At 35.8% G+C, this 20,980-nt stretch overlaps 2 protein-coding genes and 1 long non-coding RNA gene across 3 annotated transcripts; all 3 read left to right on the top strand.

Moving 5' to 3' along the window:
- The first annotated feature begins 2,932 nt into the window (after positions 1-2,932).
- Positions 2,933-9,584, top strand: LOC144545645 (uncharacterized). The gene is made up of 4 exons (XM_078294206.1): positions 2,933-3,413; positions 3,534-6,292; positions 8,316-8,613; positions 9,556-9,584. Exons 1-4 carry the CDS (start codon positions 2,933-2,935, stop codon positions 9,582-9,584), a joined length of 3,567 nt encoding a protein of 1,188 aa, XP_078150332.1.
- Positions 9,585-10,271: 687 nt separating this feature from the next.
- On the top strand, positions 10,272-12,252 carry LOC144545980 (uncharacterized). Its single transcript, XM_078294530.1, has 4 exons — positions 10,272-10,906; positions 10,982-11,185; positions 11,570-11,809; positions 11,897-12,252. Exons 1-4 carry the CDS (start codon positions 10,580-10,582, stop codon positions 12,053-12,055), a joined length of 930 nt encoding a protein of 309 aa, XP_078150656.1. The 5' UTR covers positions 10,272-10,579; the 3' UTR covers positions 12,056-12,252.
- A 1,293-nt stretch (positions 12,253-13,545) lies between these two features.
- LOC144545551 (uncharacterized) lies at positions 13,546-14,370 on the top strand. The gene is made up of 4 exons (XR_013508547.1): positions 13,546-13,650; positions 13,733-13,814; positions 13,903-14,001; positions 14,172-14,370. It is a non-coding gene; the product is annotated as an uncharacterized LOC144545551 (long non-coding RNA).
- The last annotated feature ends 6,610 nt before the right edge of the window (positions 14,371-20,980 follow it).

Genomic DNA, 20,980 nt, shown 5'->3' with positions numbered 1-20,980 from the left:
AATGTATAATACGAAGTATGGTTCCTTTACCGTAGGCGATATCGAATGGGAGATCCGCCTATACCCGGTCGGAGAATTCGTGTGGTATTATATATCTTTGTTTGTTAGATGATACAGTGGAAGCAAAGAAATATGGCTACATGTCCTTGGTGCAGCATTATAATTGCGATGGCAAATGGAAGATCAACACTTTTTTAAAAATAAATGAAGAGATGGATTTCAAAGCAACCCCCGCTCGGCGAGGGATTGGGCCTCCCCATGGACCATGGTGCCGTTAATGTACTTCACCAAAGAAGATCAAGAGAAGTATTCTAAAGATGATTGCTTTGTGCATAAATTCTTTTTATGGGTCAATTTTGATGTTTCCAAGAAAGCACAGACAAAATCTACGCGCCTGCGACGGCCACAACAAACCCTTCCGAGCCTTCGGCACTTGACCAGCTGGATGAAGAAGAAATGGTAATATCACCTCCTTTAGACCTAATTAGTACACCCCTAGAAACCGGAGATTTTGCAGATATTATTTTTGTTGTAAAAAAGCACACATTCGTTGCCCATAGGTGCGTGCTTGCGGCTCGTTCCTGTGTTTAATGAAAATATTAATTTCGGCCATTTTTTATTTTTCAATTGGGGAGATTTTGTTTAGTTCATGGTTATACATAACTACAATATGACTACCAAAATTAAGTAATTAATCTCTAAACAAAATTGAACACAGAAATCATTCATATTTGTATAAAAATTTTCTGTAATCTATACTCTGCACTACTACAGAAATGGTCATTGTACACTGCACATTCTACACGGATTTGATAATTTTACCTAAAAACCGTGGAGAAATTCTAATTTTTTGGAAGTCTGAAATATGTGTGGGATCTCTACATGGATGTTTACTAAAGAATCAGTGTAGAAAGCCGTGAGAGAGCTACACGGACGTTTATCAGGAAATGTACACGGATTATTATTTAAATAACAGTGTAGAAAGCCTTGAGAGAGCTCCACGGATATTTAATTAAAGACCCGTAAAGAAAGGTCGGCATTGTACACAGATGTTTGTTTAAATTAAAGTGTAGAAAGCTTGTGAGAGCTACACGGCCGTTTCATAAAACGTCGTGTAGAAAGGTGTCAATTATACATGGTTTTTTGTTTAATTATTAGTGTGGAAAGCTGTTAGAGAGCTACACGGACGTTTAATAAAAAAGGCCATGTAGAAAGGTTATTTTAGGGTTTTGGTAAAGGGCGCGCCTTTTCCATCACCAAGTTGGTTATATAAAAGGCCTTCTTCTTCCAGCGCCGATTTGATCAACTCTCTCTCTCTCTGTGATCTGATCACTTCGGACTTTCGGAGGCGGATGAAGATCATATTTTAATAAAGAAAGAGCTGATCGAATAAAGAGTCGGATGAAGATTTTTAAAAAAAGGGGAAGAGGTGAGATGAAGGGCCTTCAGAGCGGATGAAGAGTCGAATGAAGAGTCGGACGACTCTTAATCCGACTCTGAAGGTTCTTCATCCATCTCTTTTCCTTTTTTTTGAAGGTCCATCCAACTTTTTGGTTTTAGCTAGCTATTTCTTTATTAAAATATGTATCTTCACCCGCTCTGGATAATTTCAGAGTCGCCCGGATGAAGAGTCGGATGAAGAATTGGAGAAGGACCTTCAAACCGGATGAAGAGCCGGTCTGATTTGTGCGCTAAAGTGTTTTTGGAGGATAATTTCAGAGCCGGATGAAGAGTCGGATGAAGGACCAGAGCCGGATGGGGAGTCGATGGAGTGTCGGACGATCTCGTCCGACACTTCATCTGACTCTCCATCCGATTCAGAGTGTCCTTCATATATCCACCTCTTCCAGTCCTTAATAGAATTTTTTAGTTTATATGGATTTAACTTTTGTAATTAATGCTCAATAAGAATTTATAATTTTTGTATAAATTAGTGTTATTGAATTTTTTGTTCAAATTGCTATGTATGTTTTGGAATTGTGGATTTTAAATGTGTTCCTCTGTTTTGGAAATTGTTTGTTTTGCTATACGAAGAACATTTAAAAAAAAATACAATGCTACACGGACGTTTAATAAAGCGCCGTGTAGAAAGGTAGAATAAAAAAAGGTTTTTCGTTTTAATTAATAGTGTAAAAAACAATTCTACACGGCTGTTTATATAAAAGTCCGTGTAGCTCTCTCGACTTTCTACACACATTTATAGCTAAATGTCCGTGTAGAAAGGTTTAGGGTTACAAAAAGCTTCTTCGAGCAGGCTTCCAGCGCCGTTTTGATCAATAACTCTCTCTCTCTCTCTGTATTGAATTGGTCTGATTTCTGGGCACAAGGATTGAAACTGGTGCTGAGATCTTTGAAGTTAATTTGCATTTCTCCTCTCTATCCTGCTAGGTTAGTCTTCCTCTTTTCTGTCGCTAATTTTCTGGTACTTATTATTGCTTAATTATTTAGGTCAATTATTTATTAATGCATGCATGCTTGATCTGTTTAGGTAATGTAAATAATTAGTGTATTGACGTCCAATAACCGACCTATTGATGCTTTTAGGTCCATGCCCGTTCAAAATTAATCTAATAGGGATTAATTTTGGATAGTCCCCCGTTTGGGACTGCTCTTTGAATATTGTGTCTCATTTAGGATGTGAACACATATTAGTGGGATTTAATTAGTGTTTGAGAAAAATTCGTCAATATTTCTCCTTATTGCTCCTATGAGTATGTGGTTTTTACACATACTTGGGGAGTTAAGGGGAAATGCTGCCGAATTTTTCTCAAATACTAATTAAATCCCGCTAATGTGTTCACATATGAGGCATAATATTCAAGGAGTGGGTTAGGATTGTAAACCGGCCCCTTTGTAAGCCAATAATTTGTAACAATATATGTTGATCGACCACCATGATTAATTGGAACCGTTATTTTAATTTAATTTACAGATGGATCGAAGTTGGATGTACGAATTGCGATGTGATAGTGCAGAATATTTGGCTCGCGTTAATGAGTTCATAAAATGTGTCGAGAGTTATAGAGCGAAGACAAAGGATAACGACATCTTGTGTCCTTGTAGAGATTGTAGCAATTTTAAAAGATTTGGGGACTCGGAAGAAATTAGAGCTCATTTGATTTGTCGGGGATTTCAGAAAAGATATACATGTTGGTTTATGCATGGTGAGAAAATTGGGGAATGTAGTAATACCAATATAAATTTTGTTTTGGAAGACAATGTTGATATTAATGTAAAAGTTGTTGGTAATTTTGAGCTTCATTCCAACGATGATTTTGAGAATGTCGAAAATTTTGATAATGTTCTTCAACTTGATTGCAATGAGGGTGTTTGTGAGATTATTGATGAAAATGTAGAATACGATTTTACTGAAAATCTAGAGGACATGTTACGTGATGTGGAAGATGAAATTAGTGATAAAAAATATAAAAAATTTTAGTATATGTCTAATGAATCCAAAAAGTCGTTATATCCTGGGTGTACCAAATTTTCAAAACTGTCAGCTGTGTTGAAATTGTTGAACTTAAAAGCAGACAATGGTTGGAGCGACAAGAGTTTCACGTCCTTATTAGAGCTCTTACGAGAAATGCTCCCAGATAACAACGAGTTACCCTGTACAATATATCAGGCGAAGAAGTTGATCTGTCCAATGGGCTTGAAGGTCGAAAAAATACATGCCTGTCCGAATGACTGTGTATTGTACCGTGGAGAGTACGAGGCCATGCATGTTTGTCCTAAATGCTGTGTTTCACGGTACAGACGTAAGAACCAGGACACTGACGATGGTAACGATGAAGGAAACAAGGGCCGGGCTATGGTTAAGTCGGTGTGGTATTTTCCGATAATACCGAGATTCAAACGGTTATTTGCAAATCCCAAAGATGCGAAATTATTGCGTTGGCATGAAGAAGAGCGCAAAAGGGACGGTAAACTAAGACACCCAGCTGATTCTCCTCAGTGGAGAAACATTGATAGAGATTTCACAGAATTTGGTGGCGAATCAAGAAACCTTAGGCTAGGGTTGAGCACAGACGGAATGAGTCCGTTTGGAAGCATGAGCAGTCGACACAGTACTTGGCCAGTTCTTATATGCATCTATAATCTTCCTCCTTGGTTGTGCATGAAACGCAGGTATATAATGATGTCATTACTAATCCAAGGACCCAAACAACCCGGAAATGACATAGATGTATATCTCGCACCATTAATTGAGGACCTCCAAAAATTGTGGAGGGATGGCGTCCGGGTGTGGGATGCGTACAACAAAGAGCAATTTGAGCTGCGGGCCATGGTATTTTGCACCATAAACGATTTCCCCGTGTACGGAAATTTATCAGGCTATAGTACTAAAGGAGATAAAGCGTGCCCTATCTGTGAAGATGACACGCAGATGCTGAGGTTGAAAAATTGTAAAAATAATGTTTTCATGGGGCACCGTAGGTTTCTTCCTATTAATCACCCATACCGTAAGAAGAAGAAAGAATTCAACGGGAACACTGAGCTTGGAGTGGCACGTCGTCCGTTAGACGGGAAGGGTGTCTTCTTGCTGGTAAAAAACCTTAAAGTTGTTTTCGGAAAATGTGCCAAAGCACCACCGAAAAATATTTGGAAAAAAAAGTCCATATTTTGGGAGCTACCGTACTGGGAATATTTAGAAGTGAGACACTGCCTAGATGTCATGCATATTGAGAAAAATGTTTGCGACAGTCTGATTAGCACATTGTTGAATATTTCGGGGAAGACTAAAGACGGTATCAATGCTCGAAAAGACATGGTGGAAATGAAAATACGACCCAAGCTTGCACCGCAGGATAAAGGAAAGCAAAAGGCATACCTACCTCCCGCAATGTGCACAATGTCGAAGACCGAGAAAACAAGCTTCTGTAAATGCCTTCATAGTATTAAAGTCCCATCAGGGTATTCTTCGAATATTAAGAAGCTTGTGTCGATGAAGGACATGAAATTGATTGGTCCGAAATCCCACGACTGTCATGTTTTAATGACACATATGATTCCTGTTGCAATCCGGGGAATTTTACCAAAGCCCATTCGGCAAGCCCTCACGAAGCTTTGTTTTTTCTTCAATGCAATTAATTCCAAAGTGATAGACCCGCTAAAATTGGACGCTCTACAAAAGGAGGTCGTCGTTACTCTTTGCCATCTTGAGATGTATTTTTCGCCATCTTTTTTCGATGTTATGGTTCACCTTGTTGTTCACCTTGTGAGGGAAATTAAGATTTGTGGTTCCGTGTTCCTGCGATATATGTATCCATTCGAGAGATTCATAGGTATTTTGAAAAGTTACGTAAGGAACCAACATCGGCCCGAAGGTAGCATCGTAGAAGGATATTCCACGGAAGAGATGATTGAGTTTTGTACCAGCTACATGACCAGTGTTGGTCCTATTGGCGTTCCAAAATCTCGGTACGAGGGAAGGCTCCAAGGAGTAGGGACTATTGGGTTGAAAGCCATAGTTGCTGATAGAGATGAACTGTTAAAGGCACATTTTATTGTACTACAGCACATGGCAGATGTCACTCCCTATATAGATGAGCACATGGCAATCCTTCGACAACAGAACTACACGAGAAGTCAGAAGTGGATTACTAACGAGCATAACCATTGTTTCATAGGATGGCTGAAAGAAAGAGTGAAGTCACACTCCGAAATGTCACCCGTAAGTGAAACGGTTAGATTGCTGGGCCAAGGACCCCAAATGGTTGTTAGAACATTCCAAGGATACGAGATTAACGGATATACATTTTACACTAAATTACAAAGTGATAAGAGCACCATGCAAAATAGTGGGGTGACGTTGGTGGCGACGTCTCAAGAATTCAGTAGATCAGGGGATGCCCGGCCTGTAATGGCATCAAAGTCATATTACGGTGTTATTGAAGAAATTTGGGAACTCATTTACAATACTCACCTCAGCATTCCCTTGTTTCGGTGTCAATGGGTCGAAGACCGTGGTGTTAAAGTTGATAATGACGGGTTCACACTGGTTGATTTTAACAAAGTCGGGTATGTTGATGATCCGTTCATACTCGCCAAGCAAGCAACTCAAGTCTTTTATGTCACTGACCCGAGTGATTCTAGGTGGAGCATCGTCTTACCCGGAAAAAGAAGGATTGTTGGGATAGAAAACGTAATCGACAAAGAAGAGTACGACCAGTTCGATGAGATACCTCCATTTTGTGCCGATGTGCAAGCTGAGATAGCAGCAACTACTGAAGAACAAGACGAAGCAAATTACATGAGATCTGACCACAGTGAAGGACTATGGGAAAATGTTCAAACAGTGGAAAAAAGGAGAAAAAGGAAAAAAAAATCCAATGTATAATATTTATTCCTTTTAACCGTGAAAAATTTCATCTTTCTATTCCAGAAAAAAAACAATGTATAATATTTATTTCTTTTATAATATTTCAGAGATGAAGAGCCGAACGAAGAGTCAGACCATAAGATCACTTAAGGTTAGTTCTATAATCTATCTCTAGATATTAATTTGTTTCTCATTTTAGTTTTTTTTTGTATCAGCCAGAAGATCCATCTATGTATTTAATGACTCGAATAGAAAAGCAGAGTTTACTTGCAGTATTGATGAGAGCTTTGGATGACTGTAAACCGATAACATTTTACTGTGTTTTTGTATTTTACATTTTATTTGTTTATATTTATTCCTTTTAAATATAAATTTTATGAATATAGATATCTGATTATTTATAATTCATATTAGTTTACTTAAATATTAATATAAATATAAAAATCAGATTATCAATCACCATGCACAATAGTAATATAAATATATTTTTTTTGTGCCGATGTTTTCTAAGAATTCTTGTAATAAAGTTTTTAAGAAGGGGAGAGGGGGGCTGTCCGATGGCCAGCGGCCCACTTTTGTGTTCGATGGGTTCTCTTCACCGTCGATTCTGCTTTAGGATTCGCGCCCGCAATTTTGCATATGATTTAAAATCCGTACACACGAATCTTAAAGCAGAACCGACGATGAAGAGAACCCATCGAACACAAAAGTGGGCCGATGGCCATCAGACATGTAGCCCCCTATTCCTTTAAGAAGAGTCGTTTTGATCATCTTTTCGAATTCCGTGAAACTGTTGAAACCTGTAATTAAAAAAAGGAGTCCTACACGGACATTTAACAAATGTCCGTTTAGCTCTGTTATTATTTTTTATTTAATAATATTATTTTAATGACCCCAAGCTTTTCTACACGGACATTTAACTAAATGTCCGTGTAGCTCTTTTTTTATGTATTTATTTTTTTGCATATTTTAAACTGTTTAAAAACATTTCTACCCAGATATTTAGCTAAATGTCCGTTTAAATTTTGCATTTATTCTTCAGTTTTTACATTTATTATTTAAACTGGAAAAGGAAACGACACTCCAAACTCAATATATTTGGGATCAAATAAAGAGAAATACACTTCTTATATACAAAATGGCTGCGAACAATGAAGAACCAGTGGCGGAAGCGAACAAAAAAGAACCAGCACCTGTATACGGATATTTCCCGAAAAGCTGGCCGTGGCCACCCCTGTCAAAGCCAAGGCGGAGCCCTAGGGGCCATCCTAAACCAAAGCCCTACATCTGTAGGGCCAAGCGTCAGCAAGCTCTTTATTAGTTTTTCCAGTTTTTTGTTAAGTCTGTATTATCTTTTACTTTGTGTTATGTGGGAACTTTTATAATTGTTTAAAATGATTTTGTATGATCTGCTGTTCAATACTTTCAGTTTCGTATCATTGTTTAAATGTAGTGTTCTTTTTTTTCAGTTTACATATTAAATGCAGAATTTAAGAATAAAAAAATAAAGGCAACTTATTATTTGTGTAAGTACCAAAAAAATCCGTGTAGACATTCGAGCCTTCATGTTTTGTTACTCTTTATTAATTAGTTTTTACTCTTTTACATGTATTAATTATGAGCAGCCTTTTGCATCGTTGGAACTTATGAATATTAAATAAAAGAAAATTGAAAGGGCACCATATTCATTCCCTAACCCTTTAGTAATTAGAGCCATATTTATTGACCAAAAACATTAGAAAGAATCGTACACAGACGTTTAATCAAACGTCCGTGTAGAAATAGTTATTTTAATTAAGACGTCCGTTATGAATGCTGTAAAATGTTGCATTTAATTTGAAGCACGGAATTCAAATAGTTGCATTTCTATTTAATTATCTGAGAAGACGATCAAAACGACTTCATAATTCTATATAATCCGAGAAACTCCATCACAAAACAATCTGAATTGTACAATTCTTTTGAACTTACTTCTTTAATTTCTTCCCAGGAAAAATGGATCCCTACTCATCCGATGACTCACAAAATAACAGTGACTACTCAAACTCTAACGATTCAAATAATTCTGAGAGTGAGTTCTTCCAGCAAACTGAAGGTTCAGACTCAGACAACTCACAAAACGACTTACCCATTGAAGGCATACAGTGCACAATATGCCAAGAGGTCGGAAAATATGAGTGGTTGTTCCATTGCAACCACTGTCAAGACTCATACCACCTGTTATGCGTCTGCTCAAATACTTACCAAGGCAGCAGAGATCCGAGATACAATTCATGGATCTGCCCTGGGTGCGAGAACGATGATCAAGAAGAAGAAGATGATGACGAAGACGACGATGAAGAAGAAGAGGAGGGAGAGGAAGAGGAGGAAGAGGAAGAGGAGGGAGAGGAAGAGGCTTCTGGAGAAGATGATGAGGAGGAAGGAGAAGAGAAAGACGAGGAGAAGAGAAGGGCGAGGAAGAAGCAGAAAAAAAATGAAGAAGATCAAGAAAGCAAGAAAGACAAAAAAGATGAATCACATTCAAATAAAACCAAGAAATAGATTATTTTTATTTTTAATATTAAATAATTTATATTTCATTTGTCTATATTTTGATTTGTCTATATTTTAATTGTTTATATTTTGTCTGTTTATATTTTATTAATCTTTACTTAAATATTAATATAAATATGAGATTATTAATATAAAATATAAATATACTAATTTAAATATCAGATTATTTGAAAATATAAAATATAAATATACTAATTTAACGTCCGTGTAGAATACTTGTCTACACGGATTTCTAATTTAACGTCCGGTGTAGAAAGGTATTCCACACTTTAATTAAAAATCCGTGTAGAAAGGTATTTTAACACTTTAATTAAACATCCATGTAGAAAGGTTTTTAATTTCCCAAAATTGTATTATTTTATAATTATTCTGTCCGGTCAGAAATTAAGTAAAGCATAAATTTATTTGTTTTGTAAACCCCATAAATTAAATATAACATCAATTTGTACTGCTAATTTATATCTATAGCATTATTAATTATTTAGATAGCATCATTTATTTAACAAAAAAGAAAAATTTATAGAAAACAAAATGTTGATTAAATTAAACAAAATATATTACATCAAAAAGGATCCTAGCAAATACATCATATAACACAAAAAAAAACTGATTAAACAAAATACAGAAGAAGAAAACATAAAAAGCTAGCTAAATTAATGAAACATGCCTTCATAAAGGCCCTGGCGCGACCCCGGCCTCCTCCTAATCCAGGGGCTCTTTGGCCTGATCTAGCGATCGCCCCTCCTTATGTACGGCTTTGGTGGTGGGTGCCCCCTTGGACTTTGGCGTGGCACATTTGAAGGCAGCCACGACCATGTCCTCCTGTAGTTGGGAGGAGGCCTGAGATAGTCGGGAGGGACTTCGAAACCGGGGGGGAGTTCGAAATTAACATCAACCTCTTCGGGCGGGACGTAGCCGGAGGGCAATGGCCATGGCACATTTGAGGGGTGAGCACTGCCGGTCGGAGGGACTTCGGCCATTTCTACTTTCAAATAAAATTTATATAAATATCTTGATCGAACTAATTTTATATAGAATTTTGAAGAGCCGTTTCGTCTTCTAAGAATTTTAAATTAATAAATATTTGCATACGGACGTTTAATGAAATATCCGTGGAGACATTCTCTATCATTTCTAAACGGTTTTTTACTTAAACATCCGTGTAGAAAGTTAAAAGATTTGCTATTTAAACTGAAAATGTGCTTTTTAAATAATTATCTAATGGAAGTCGGAACGACGTCGCTTCAAACTCTGAAATTTTATTATTTATAAATATTTGAGTTTAGATGCAAATTAAGTGTAAAAATATAAAAAAAACATAAAAATATGTCTTTATATTTTGAACTTCCCAAGGCACGCATTTTTTTCCGCGTACGTATAAAATTTATACACGGATTATTAATGAAATAACCGTCTAGAAATGTCTTCCTTCACGGATGTTTAATTAAATATCCGTGTAGAAATGGTTTGCGCGAAATAAAATGCGCGCTGGGTCGGCCTGGTCACTTTCTTTTCAAAATCCCTTCGTCTCCTCTAAACCCTAAACCCACGCGTCTCCTCCTCTCTCTTTCCATGGTTCCTCTCTCTTGGTGCTGCCACTGTTGGTGTTTCGCTCTCTGTTTCCACTCTCTGTTGCTCTCCTCTCATCTCGCCTGAACCTCTAAGCTCCTCTCGCTCGCTCGGTAGATTGTAGAAAGAACGATGACACATTCAGGTGAGGATAATGTAGAGAATGTAGCTGTGATGGATAATGTAGAAGGAGAGAATGTACCTGTCATGGAAGAAGAGGTCTCGCCGGCTCGGCCTGAAAAAAGGAAAAGAGGTCCGACAATGTGCAAGAAGATCACTGAGCAGAAGGAAATATTGCCAATAGAATTCCGGAAGAACGGCTGTGCGAAGGGTGAAAATCGGGTAAAGTACTCAAATTTTTGCGCCGCCACAGTGAAGAAAAATGCATCTATCCTGGTTGAGCGCTGGGATAAGTTTGATGAAAAGAAGGACAAGGACCAATGGTGGAACATTGTGAAGGTAAAGTACCTAACAATTCTATTTTTTTTTTTTTGAGTAGATGAACTTACATGCAGTAGTTTCGTTGTCAATCAGGACCAGTGGAACATCGTGGACGACCCAAAAGACAAGATAAAGGAAAAGACTTTGAAGATAATGAATGAAGCTTGGAAGCAATTCAAGAGCAGGTTGAAAACAGTTTACATGGATCAAGGGAAAGATCCGTTGCCAGTGTATCCTTGGCTGACACAGGAGGTGTGGGAGGAGTTCCAAGCTTTGAAGAAAACTAAAGAATTCAAGGTATGTAAATTTAGGTAACTCATTAGAGCATCTCCAACAATGATTGCTTATGAATTGCTTATGCTGATGTGTCAATTGTTTTTGTAATTGCTGGGTTGTATGGCTATTGCTTATTTAGCAATTGTTGGAAAGAATTGCTTAATAAGAAATCCTTTTCTAAAGATGAGTTGGCCAAATGTTTAATTCTTATTGGTCAAATGTTTAATTCTCAATTGTTTGGTTGATTGCACCAATGTAAGAGTGGATTGCTTAATTTTTAAAATTTTCATAATTGCTAATTTAGCAATTAATTTCAATTGCTGGATTGGAGATGCTCTTAGTTTTTGTTCTTTCTCAATCTGTACTCATCTTCCTTAAGTAATGGATTTACTTTGATGTTCGAAGAAAAAAAGTGAGAAGGGCAGGAAGATCGCCCAAATGAACAAGTACCCGCACAAATTAGGGTCGGGTGGTTACGAGGGTAAGTCGAAAGAATGGGCAAAAGTTCTTTCGCAAAACAAAGATTCTCCCGTGGTTAAGATCCAAAATCCTAGGGGCCAAGATTGGGTCATGGGAAGATCTGAGGTAACCGTTGACGGGCGGATAGTACTCCCAAAAGACGTGGAGCCCATTGCTCATAAAATGGTAAGAGCCTTTTGTGTCATTCAAACAAAATGATAACTCTGTGTACATTACTTAGTGTTTTGTTATAACCAATTTTTTAATTAACAGTTGGAGGTGGAGGAGGAGGTCAATTCTAGTGCCCGGACTGTCGCAAGACAAGAAGATTCCTTGTCCTTAGCGCTCCCGAATCCAGAACACACCGGTCGAGTTAGGGGCAGAGGGGCCTACACGGGCTGGAAGGAGGAATTCAATGAAGCAAAACCCTAGAGAAGACCTCGTGCCAAGGTCAACAAAGACGAGATGGAATCAAGGTTGGCGCAGGTGCGCCAGGAGGTACGCGAGGAGCTTACAATGGAGTACACCCAGAAGCTGGCTGAGCTGGAATCAAAGATGGTGAACCAAATGCACCAAATTAGGCAGCCATCCGAGGATCAACCTCCCGTTTCTCCGGGAGTTCGGTGAAGTAGTCAGGCATCCGGGGCCGAAGTGCTAGGCAGCTTGGACAATCTAAAGGTAAGCACTACTTGTTCATAATCGAAAGGTATTGTTGATTCTCGCGGTTAATTCGCTAGACAATATTATTTCATTCTAAAGACAACTAATTGCTGATAATTATTGCAGGAGGCCACAGCATGCGACCTCGTCATGTATTTCGGTACTACTCCTCTGACCATTGCTAAGGGCATTGTATATCCTCCTGCAGCCGGTGATCAGTTGAGGCCCAACTATCTCCGCGTAGCGGTTGAGAAGATCACGTAGGATTGGGCTGTGAGAATACCTCTTCTTGTCCCTGTCGATGAAATGGTGGTGCTTAATGATGCCCGTTATGTGATAGTCCAATAGCCGAAAAATCAAATTATTTTGGACAATGTACGTAATCTCCAAATACAATAGGATATCTTATTCAAATCATTCTTTTCAAATACTTGAAAAAGACATATACAAAATTTGATACAGACACGAAGAGGTGAAACAATCAATGAGGATGAAGCGTTGTCACCGGTACGGGACATGGAATTAGCCTTGGTGTCTGTTGCGCCAGAAGTGCCTGATGCGCCAGTGGATGCGCCACTAGACCGTACGGGGCTCACAGCAGAAGAGGTTAGGCGTTTGCCTGGTCAGTTGCAGACTCTCCACGCCTACTTGATCAAGGCACCCAAGGACATGACGACTGTTACCTTCAGTGTCCCCCCCCGGTATGTTTCTACACGATGGCAGGTAGGTTGTGCTGCCTTTCACAGAATTCAACGACTTTCTACAGGCCTCCTCATCAAGCGATAAATGGCTCGATGTGGGAGTCATCACCGTTTTCCTCATGTTAGTGACCAATCAATTATTTATATCATGTGTATAGCACTAAAATATATACTCTAATGTAAAATGATGATTTTTCAGGTTCCTAGTCCAGAAATGCCGTGAGACCGCATCGAAAGGTAAGGTGAACTTGTGTGCACTTTTGGACCCCGGCATAATTAATGGAATGATGTTGGAATGGTATGAGGATGATTGTGTCGACTACTTGCGTAAAGCGATGCATCATGCTCATGGGGATCAAAAGAAATTTCTTCTCCTGCCATGCCACCAAAGGTAGGTTACTTGTAACCCTTATTAATTGTTTATATTTTCAGTTAAAGAATTACACAATGAACCATAGCAAACACTTGAGTCACTATTACATGCTGAAATATATATGTCACTAATTTTATGCTAAAGTACTACAATTCTTCTCCCCCCCACAGCTCCCACTAGTGTTTGTTGGTAATTGTGCCACTTGAAAATACGATTTATGTCATGGATTCAAGCCGGCCCGACAAATCCATCACCACTCAGCAGTCCAAAAGAGTCATGCCTGTTATAATTAAGTAAGTAATCTAAATATCACTTGGTTTGATTTTTATTTTTATAATTGTGGAATTGCTAATTACAGTCACTCAATTTTGTAAGGGCTTTTCGGCAATATCTTAAAGAGGGTGGAGTGCAAAGCACGGGTAAGAGCAGAAATAAAATGAATGGGCTCTGGAAGGAGGTGAGCACACTATAATTTTATAATTTCATATTTTTGGGTTAAAAAATTTATTGTCATTCTGACATAGGCTGCTGAATGTAAATTTCAGTGCCCGCAACAGAATGGCGGTTGGGAATGCGGTTATTACACGATGATTTTTATGTTTCACTTTGTTGAGAGCATACAATTCAAATGGCCAGCATATCCGGTATGTAATTCATATGTTTTGCCTTGACTTGTCCATACAATTAATATTGATTTCCTCTAAACTTGTTTTATTAGTTGCATTGTTATAATTGCAATAATTTATTTCTATAAAGCAAAACAGAGATGTAGTTGCCATATTTTTGTAACTTGCATGTTTTGAATTTTTTGTAGTATTCATCACAGTCAAAGAGTTACTCCAAGGAGCAGTTAGATCACTTTAGATGTATATGGGCAGATTTTTTTATAAAACAATTTTGTAAACCAGAATATGGATTTGTATGATCTTTGTATAATTTAGTGTACATGAATTTTGTATTAATTTTTGATATAATTTGGAAATTTCCAAAATTTAGGGGTTTTGGTATTCTTATTTTGGAAATTCTCTGTTCTGAAATTGATCTGATTTTAAATGGCTGGCAAAACTGGAGGCTAGCCAAAAAAAAGCAAAAAATTAAAAAAAAAAACAGTAGTTCAATTATACACGGACATTTTAAAAATTATCCGTGTAGAAAGGTTTTTCCACATTAAAAAAATAAAGAAGAAAATTAATACATAAAATTAAATATTAAAAAAATATTAAAAAATAAGAGAGCTACACGGATATTTAATTATATATCCGTGTAGAAAGGTTTTTCCACATTAAAAAAATAAAGAAGAAAATTAATAAATAAAATTATATATTAAAAAAAATATTAAAAAATAAGAGAGCTACACGGATATTTAATTATACATCCGTCTAGAAAGATCTTTCAATATTAAAAAAATATTAAAAAATAAGAGAGCTACACGGATATTTAATTATATATCCGTGTAGAAAGGTTTTTCCACATTAAAAAAATAAAGAAGAAAATTAATACATAAAATTATATATTAAAAAAATATTAAAAAATAAGAGAGCTACACGGATATTTAATTATACATCCGTGTAGAAAGATCTTTCAATATTAAAAAAATATTAAAAAATAAGAGAGCTACACGGATATTTAATTATATATCCGTGTAGAAAGGTTTTTCCACATTAAAAAAATAAAGAAGAAAATTAATACATAAAATTATATATTAAAAAAATATTAAAAAATAAGAGAGCTACACGGATATTTAATTATACATCCGTGTAGAAAGATATTTCAATATTAAACAAAATTAAAAAATAAGAGAGCTACACGGATATTTAGATAAATAACCGTGTAGAAATCGAATTGTACACGGCTTTTTATGTAATAATCCGTGAAGCTCGGTTATGGAGAGCGCCAGTGTCAAGGATTTGTAAACGGCTGTGTATGTAATAATCCGTGTAGCTATTAAGTAATTGTACACGGTAAATATCCGTGTGTATATATACAAGGATTTCTAAACCGTGACAGCCCACGCGGCGGGAAATCCGTGTAACTCGCTTGTTTATGTCCGTGTATAATCACTTATTCTGTAGTAGTGCTGGTTTAAAAATAATCGTTATAAATTAAACAAAAATAAAATGTCAGCCCAATTAGACTGCTTGGCCCAATTGGGCTTTCCATCAAACAGCCTATTGATAAACTGGGAATTTTTTTGGTTTAAAAAATTAAAATTAGTATCTGTGAATTCTAGTTGAAAAAATAAAAAATAATATATTGAGTAAATTATACAAATATTTGTTACAGTATATCTTGTTTTGTATTTGGTACAAAATCAATTCTACTGCTAAAACAATTGAAAAATTAGATGAAAAAAATCAATCTTTGAATCTAGGTCATGATAATGTCCAATATAAAGATGTATGTAAGTATGAATTTTCAATTAATTAACAATGACAGATATGTTGATGCTAATATTAATTAAAATGATACTTAATATTTGAGATAGATTTTAATTTGTGGTATTGACAATTGGGCAATTGTAAAACCCGGTAAATATTTATATTATTTTTGAAATTACTATGGACTTATTTGCAACTTTTAGATTAGAAGGTTACTTGTATAAAAATGTTGAACTTTAAAAAAAATATGATCCTACGTGGCATTCTTCCACGTGTCTCCCATGCATAAACCTCATCCCTGTGACCACCGTTAAAACCTCTATAAAGAGGGTTATTTTCTTTGGAAAAATCAGAACCAAATAAAATTGGAGAGATAAAAAAACAGAGAGAAAGAGGAAATGTGAAGGAAATTAGGAGAAAGTAAAAAAAAATATTTTATATTGATTAAGATTTGATTGTTTGTTTGATTGGAATTCTGATTACGTCGCGTTGATTCTGAATGGTTGTTGCAACTCGATTGGATTTTTGAATTGATCGTTATCAGGTAATCGGACTTCTTTATAATCTGTGTTTTGTTTTGTTTGGTTGAATTGAATTTTGAATTGGATGATTGAATTGGTTATTGGATTCTGATGCATATTTGACGGGATAGCGGGTCTGTCGTTCGAATTTGATTTGTGAAATTATATGATTGTGTCTTCTGAGAATTTGAGAAATGAAATGATTGTTTGAAAGGAAATGATATGAATATTGTGTGACTTGTTTTATTGATAATTCAGATCCATGTGCTATTACCGGTTAAATATGTATTTATAATTTGATGTTAATTAATCAAGTCTGTTTGAATAGTTGTTTAATTAAGCCAATTATAGAAAAGCGCATCGTTAAATAACTGATTACTGAGCTTTGTAGTTGACTCCGTATTGTTTTCTATCTGTTTTTGTTTGCGACGTAGATTGATGGGATGAAGGATGAATGCGAGGGTGTATCTCTTGTAGCGACTCTCGGTCCAGTGGCGGGGTTGTGACAGCAATGTATTTGCTAATTTGAACCAAGATGAAATTGTTGAGGCCCAATTATTTCAATTGATGGGTTACAGATTCCAGGCTCCAAATATTAGCAGGCCGAAGTCCAACAATCCAAATTTAGCAACATATATAGATACAGCGAGTGACAGCCTATTGTGGGTTCCAATATATGATAATCATTTGATCAGTACATTAATTGCAGAATTTTATTTTAAAAACCATAAATAAAAAATAATATTTTATCAAACCAACTTGATTGCTTCGGTTTTTTCCCAGAAACCATAACAACTGAAATGACATTTCGGTCCAAATTTTTTTTCGGACCGAAATATCATTTCGATCGATCCAAGATGCTTTCACAAATTTTACCATCATTTTTTTATTGACATATGTGAAAATTGTTCGGTCTCAAAAAAAAAAAAAAGACCGAAATAGCATTTCGGTTATTATGATTTTTGTGAAAACCAAAGCAATCAAGTTGATTTGATAAAATATTGTTTTTTACTTATGGTTTTTAAAAAAAAAAAGTTCTTAATTGCATGCACACTGCAATCTGGTGTCGAAAGCGGCATTCAACCACGGTTTCAGCACGATGGTTTTTGTGGTGTACAGACAAAGCATTGCCACTCTTTTTCTATTCCCTTTCACGCTCCTTGCAAAGCGGTACGTACTGTATATACTATATAGTTTCTCTTTAGAGTAAGGCTTGGGTGCTATGGATAGCATAGAGGCCTCTATGCTACGGCTCAATATTCGAGTTTTTAAAATCCAAACGGTCGATCCGAACCGTTCATCTTATTCTCCATATTAATATCTGCTTGGAGACCAAATTTTATAATTTTCTGAATTTTTTTACTATTTATTAAGCCACTTTGAAAATCGCTAATCCAACGGTTTTACTGTTTTGTGCAGCCACCGTTGGATCAACAATTTTGTAAAATACTTAATAAATAGTAAAAAAATTCAGAAAAATGTAAAATTTGGTCTCCAATCAGATATTAATATGGAGAATAAGATGAACGGTTCGGATCGACCGTTTGGATTTTGAAAACTCAAATATTGAGCCGTAGCATAGAGGCCTCTATGCTATCCATAGCACCCAAGCCTTACTCTTCTCTTTAATATCCTTTTAGATAGCACTGACACAACAATTTCATACAAAGACGAAGAACTTACGTAAAATTAGGAGATCTCCAATCAGCATTTTTAACTTGAAGTCCCTAACTTTCAATTCATACTATAAAGTATGAACAGATTGGACATTATTCAAACCAACCTAAATTGGAATTGCCTGAGACCTATGTTACATCAACACTTGTAAAATTGTACTGCATACGTCTGTGTTTGACACGACATCGATACTCATGTCTTTATAAAATTTGAACTTAAAATGACTTGTCGTGTCATGATATACACTCCTGTCATATATCGGTTCGATAGTAGTGTTGGTTTTAATCAGCAGCATCCATGGAAATCCAATTGATCTGAATCTAGCATGAAACAAATCGTCTATTAGTTGGTACTATTCCTAGTTAATTTCATACTAGTCATCGTTTGAATTTTGAATTTATTACTTGATCAAGGCACAACAATGGAGAACATATATATTTTTTTGAATAATTATATTGCTCCCCTCACGTCCATCCTGCATTTTTCCCGCACTCTTTTTTTTCCTTAATTGCCATATATCTCCTCACTTATTTTCCATTTATCACCGTATTAAATTAGACTGTCATTTAATACCAATCCCACATTAATTATACTTTTCTCTAATAACAATTTCCGCATTAATTATTCCTTTAAAATAATTCCCGCATTAATTATACTGTTATCTAATAACAATTCCCATTAATAAATGTTTATTTGTTATTTCTGAGAAGTATTTATCCATGTAACATAAAGTATTTATCATTATGTCTTAGAGTATTTATCATTGATGTTTTACTGAAAGTTGCAATTATACTTGAAAAATATTTATCTATGTAACATAAATTATTTATCATTATGTCTGAGAAGTATTTATCATTAGGTGAGAGGATTATTTATTTAATGATCCTCAGTTGTGCGGGGACAATCCATAAAAAAAAAAAAATTGTGCGGGGATAAATGACAATTATTTATGAGGGATTGTTTATTTAATGGTCCCCAGTTGTGCGGAGACAATTCAAAAAAAAAAGAAAATTTTGTGCTGGTACAATTAATGGATTGATTTATTCAGTTATAAATAGAGATCATTGCATAGGGATTAATAATTTGCAAATCCACGATAATACTTTGATGGTTGAAGTTAAATACTAATAGTTTCTGCGGAGTATTCATGATTGAGCGGTCTCCCCATGACTTTTTTGGTAGTTTGTGCGGGATTTATTGTGGGATTAAGACTGCGGAGATTGTTATCAGGATCCTATTTTTTTTTTCACTTATGTTTTTTTATTTTAGTTTTTTGTCTGGCGTCAAAACATGTATAACCAATGTATGAGTGACATTGGAACAAAAAGGGCACAGTCAACTGCTTTCTGATGTATAAAGGATAGTAGGTCCAACTTTAGCCCAACAACAAGGGTTATTTTTTTCTTTTAATTCGGCCCATTGTAATTCAAACTTATTTAATTTATGGCCGGAAAATCTTTAATTGTCTTCAGTTTTAAAACCACGCACGCGACCTGCAATTAATCAGCTCTCCTCTTAGATAAGAGAACTTCTCGCTCTACAGGACAATATCGATACGAGCATGAAGAATTTATGTGTATCCATACAGCATATGGATGGACTCACATTTAAGCACTTGCTCCATTTCATTTATACTGATTTCTTGTCCCTTGATTTTGAGGAAGTTACTCCTCGAGAGAGGTACCACCGCATGCTTGTTGCAGCGCAATATCGTTTTAAAATTGAAGGGCTCAAGTTAATATGCAAGAAGATGCTTACCAAGGCAGTTGCTGACACCATGATAACTGCTTTTAGATCTCTCGGAGTATCATGAGTGCGGTCTGCTCAAAGTAGTTCAACCTGATCAGAACAAGAAGCAAGAAATAATTGCCTCAACTGTTGCTGGTACAAAAGAAGTCAACCTTCAATGTGATGATAGCAGTAGTTGTTCCACCGACGAGTTTGTTGGAGTAGATCTCAAGTAATTAATACCAGTGATCGGTTTATCCCTTGAAACTAAAAGGGCCAGTTGAAAAAGAGGCCAGTTGAAAAAAATGCCACGTGATAGATAGAGTTCTTTTGTGACTGAAGTAAAAAGTTGGCTTGAGACTTAATACTGGGCAGTAACGGAAATGTTGAGTTTGAAGTTATGCCGAGGGTTGGAATTGGTGCAAGCCAATGAACGGACCTGATATCAACTCAGAGTTTGAGTTACTTTAGAGTATGGGACTAAAATTTTCTTCAAAATTAACGCAGAACTTAATTTTGTGTTACTTTATTTAGTTTTATATTTTAATTAAAGAAGAAACACCACACCATTATTGCAAATATTGGTGCAATTAATTGACAATCATACTGATCTGACGATTAATTAATGTTTTTGATCAATAAAAGAAATTACTATTACTTCACATTTGTTATAAATATTTAACTTGCGTATATTAATTGTCGCATTGCATGTGTTGGTTACATTCAATCTGATCAGGGACGTACAGTATTGAACAATTAATTAATATTTAATTATGTGACATAATTAAAAAACCTGGATTGAACATTGAGTACTAAACTAATTGGGTTTAATTACCCGTGGCCGTCTGCTATGCATTTATCCAATTACTTACTGTATCCAAATTATTATAGACTTTAGATAAATAAACGGGTTACTCTGGGTTCATACATTGCATTAGTCAAAAAAACAGTCTCAAAGAAACCAAACAGTAGGTAGAATCTCAGCACTTGAGTTTCCATTTATTGGAACTTCTAACACTGTGATTCTAAACAATTGTTGAATCCTCTCAGCCATAGCACTGAGCAATCCATGCTATGCATAGTATCAAAGTCTCAATAACTCATAAATTCACAGCCAAAGTGTAGAAAATCACACAAAAAGAAATTCTAGTATTATTCCTAATTTGTATATTTCTAAAGATAATACTAATTAAGGACTTGACCTTCATTCTTAATAATTTATTTTATTCAAATATACACAAGAAAATATGGTTAGATTGCATCAATGATGTCAACTTTTTTTTTTTAAGGAATAATTGGAGAGCGAGAGAGAATAATTA

This window comes from Carex rostrata, chromosome 28 (genome assembly GCF_964058835.1).
Source record: "Carex rostrata chromosome 28, lpCarRost1.2, whole genome shotgun sequence".
Taxonomy (NCBI): domain Eukaryota; kingdom Viridiplantae; phylum Streptophyta; class Magnoliopsida; order Poales; family Cyperaceae; genus Carex; species Carex rostrata.
Note: the sequence above shows the minus strand (reverse complement) of the source record. Positions and strands in the feature narration are given on the sequence as shown.

Bases quoted from the DNA above. Each gene is read 5' to 3' on its own strand.
- LOC144545645 (XM_078294206.1), top strand. From the start codon at position 2,933: ATGGATCGAAGTTGGATGTACGAATTGCGATGTGATAGTGCAGAATAT. The intron at 3,414-3,533 runs GTGATAAAAAAT...ACTTAAAAGCAG, and splicing joins TGATGTGGAAGATGAAATTA to ACAATGGTTGGAGCGACAAG. The intron at 8,614-9,555 runs GTGCGAGAACGA...GCCTTCATAAAG, and splicing joins AATTCATGGATCTGCCCTGG to GCCCTGGCGCGACCCCGGCC.
- LOC144545980 (XM_078294530.1), top strand. From the start codon at position 10,580: ATGACACATTCAGGTGAGGATAATGTAGAGAATGTAGCTGTGATGGAT. The intron at 10,907-10,981 runs GTAAAGTACCTA...GTTGTCAATCAG, and splicing joins AATGGTGGAACATTGTGAAG to GACCAGTGGAACATCGTGGA. The intron at 11,810-11,896 runs GTAAGAGCCTTT...TTTAATTAACAG, and splicing joins AGCCCATTGCTCATAAAATG to TTGGAGGTGGAGGAGGAGGT.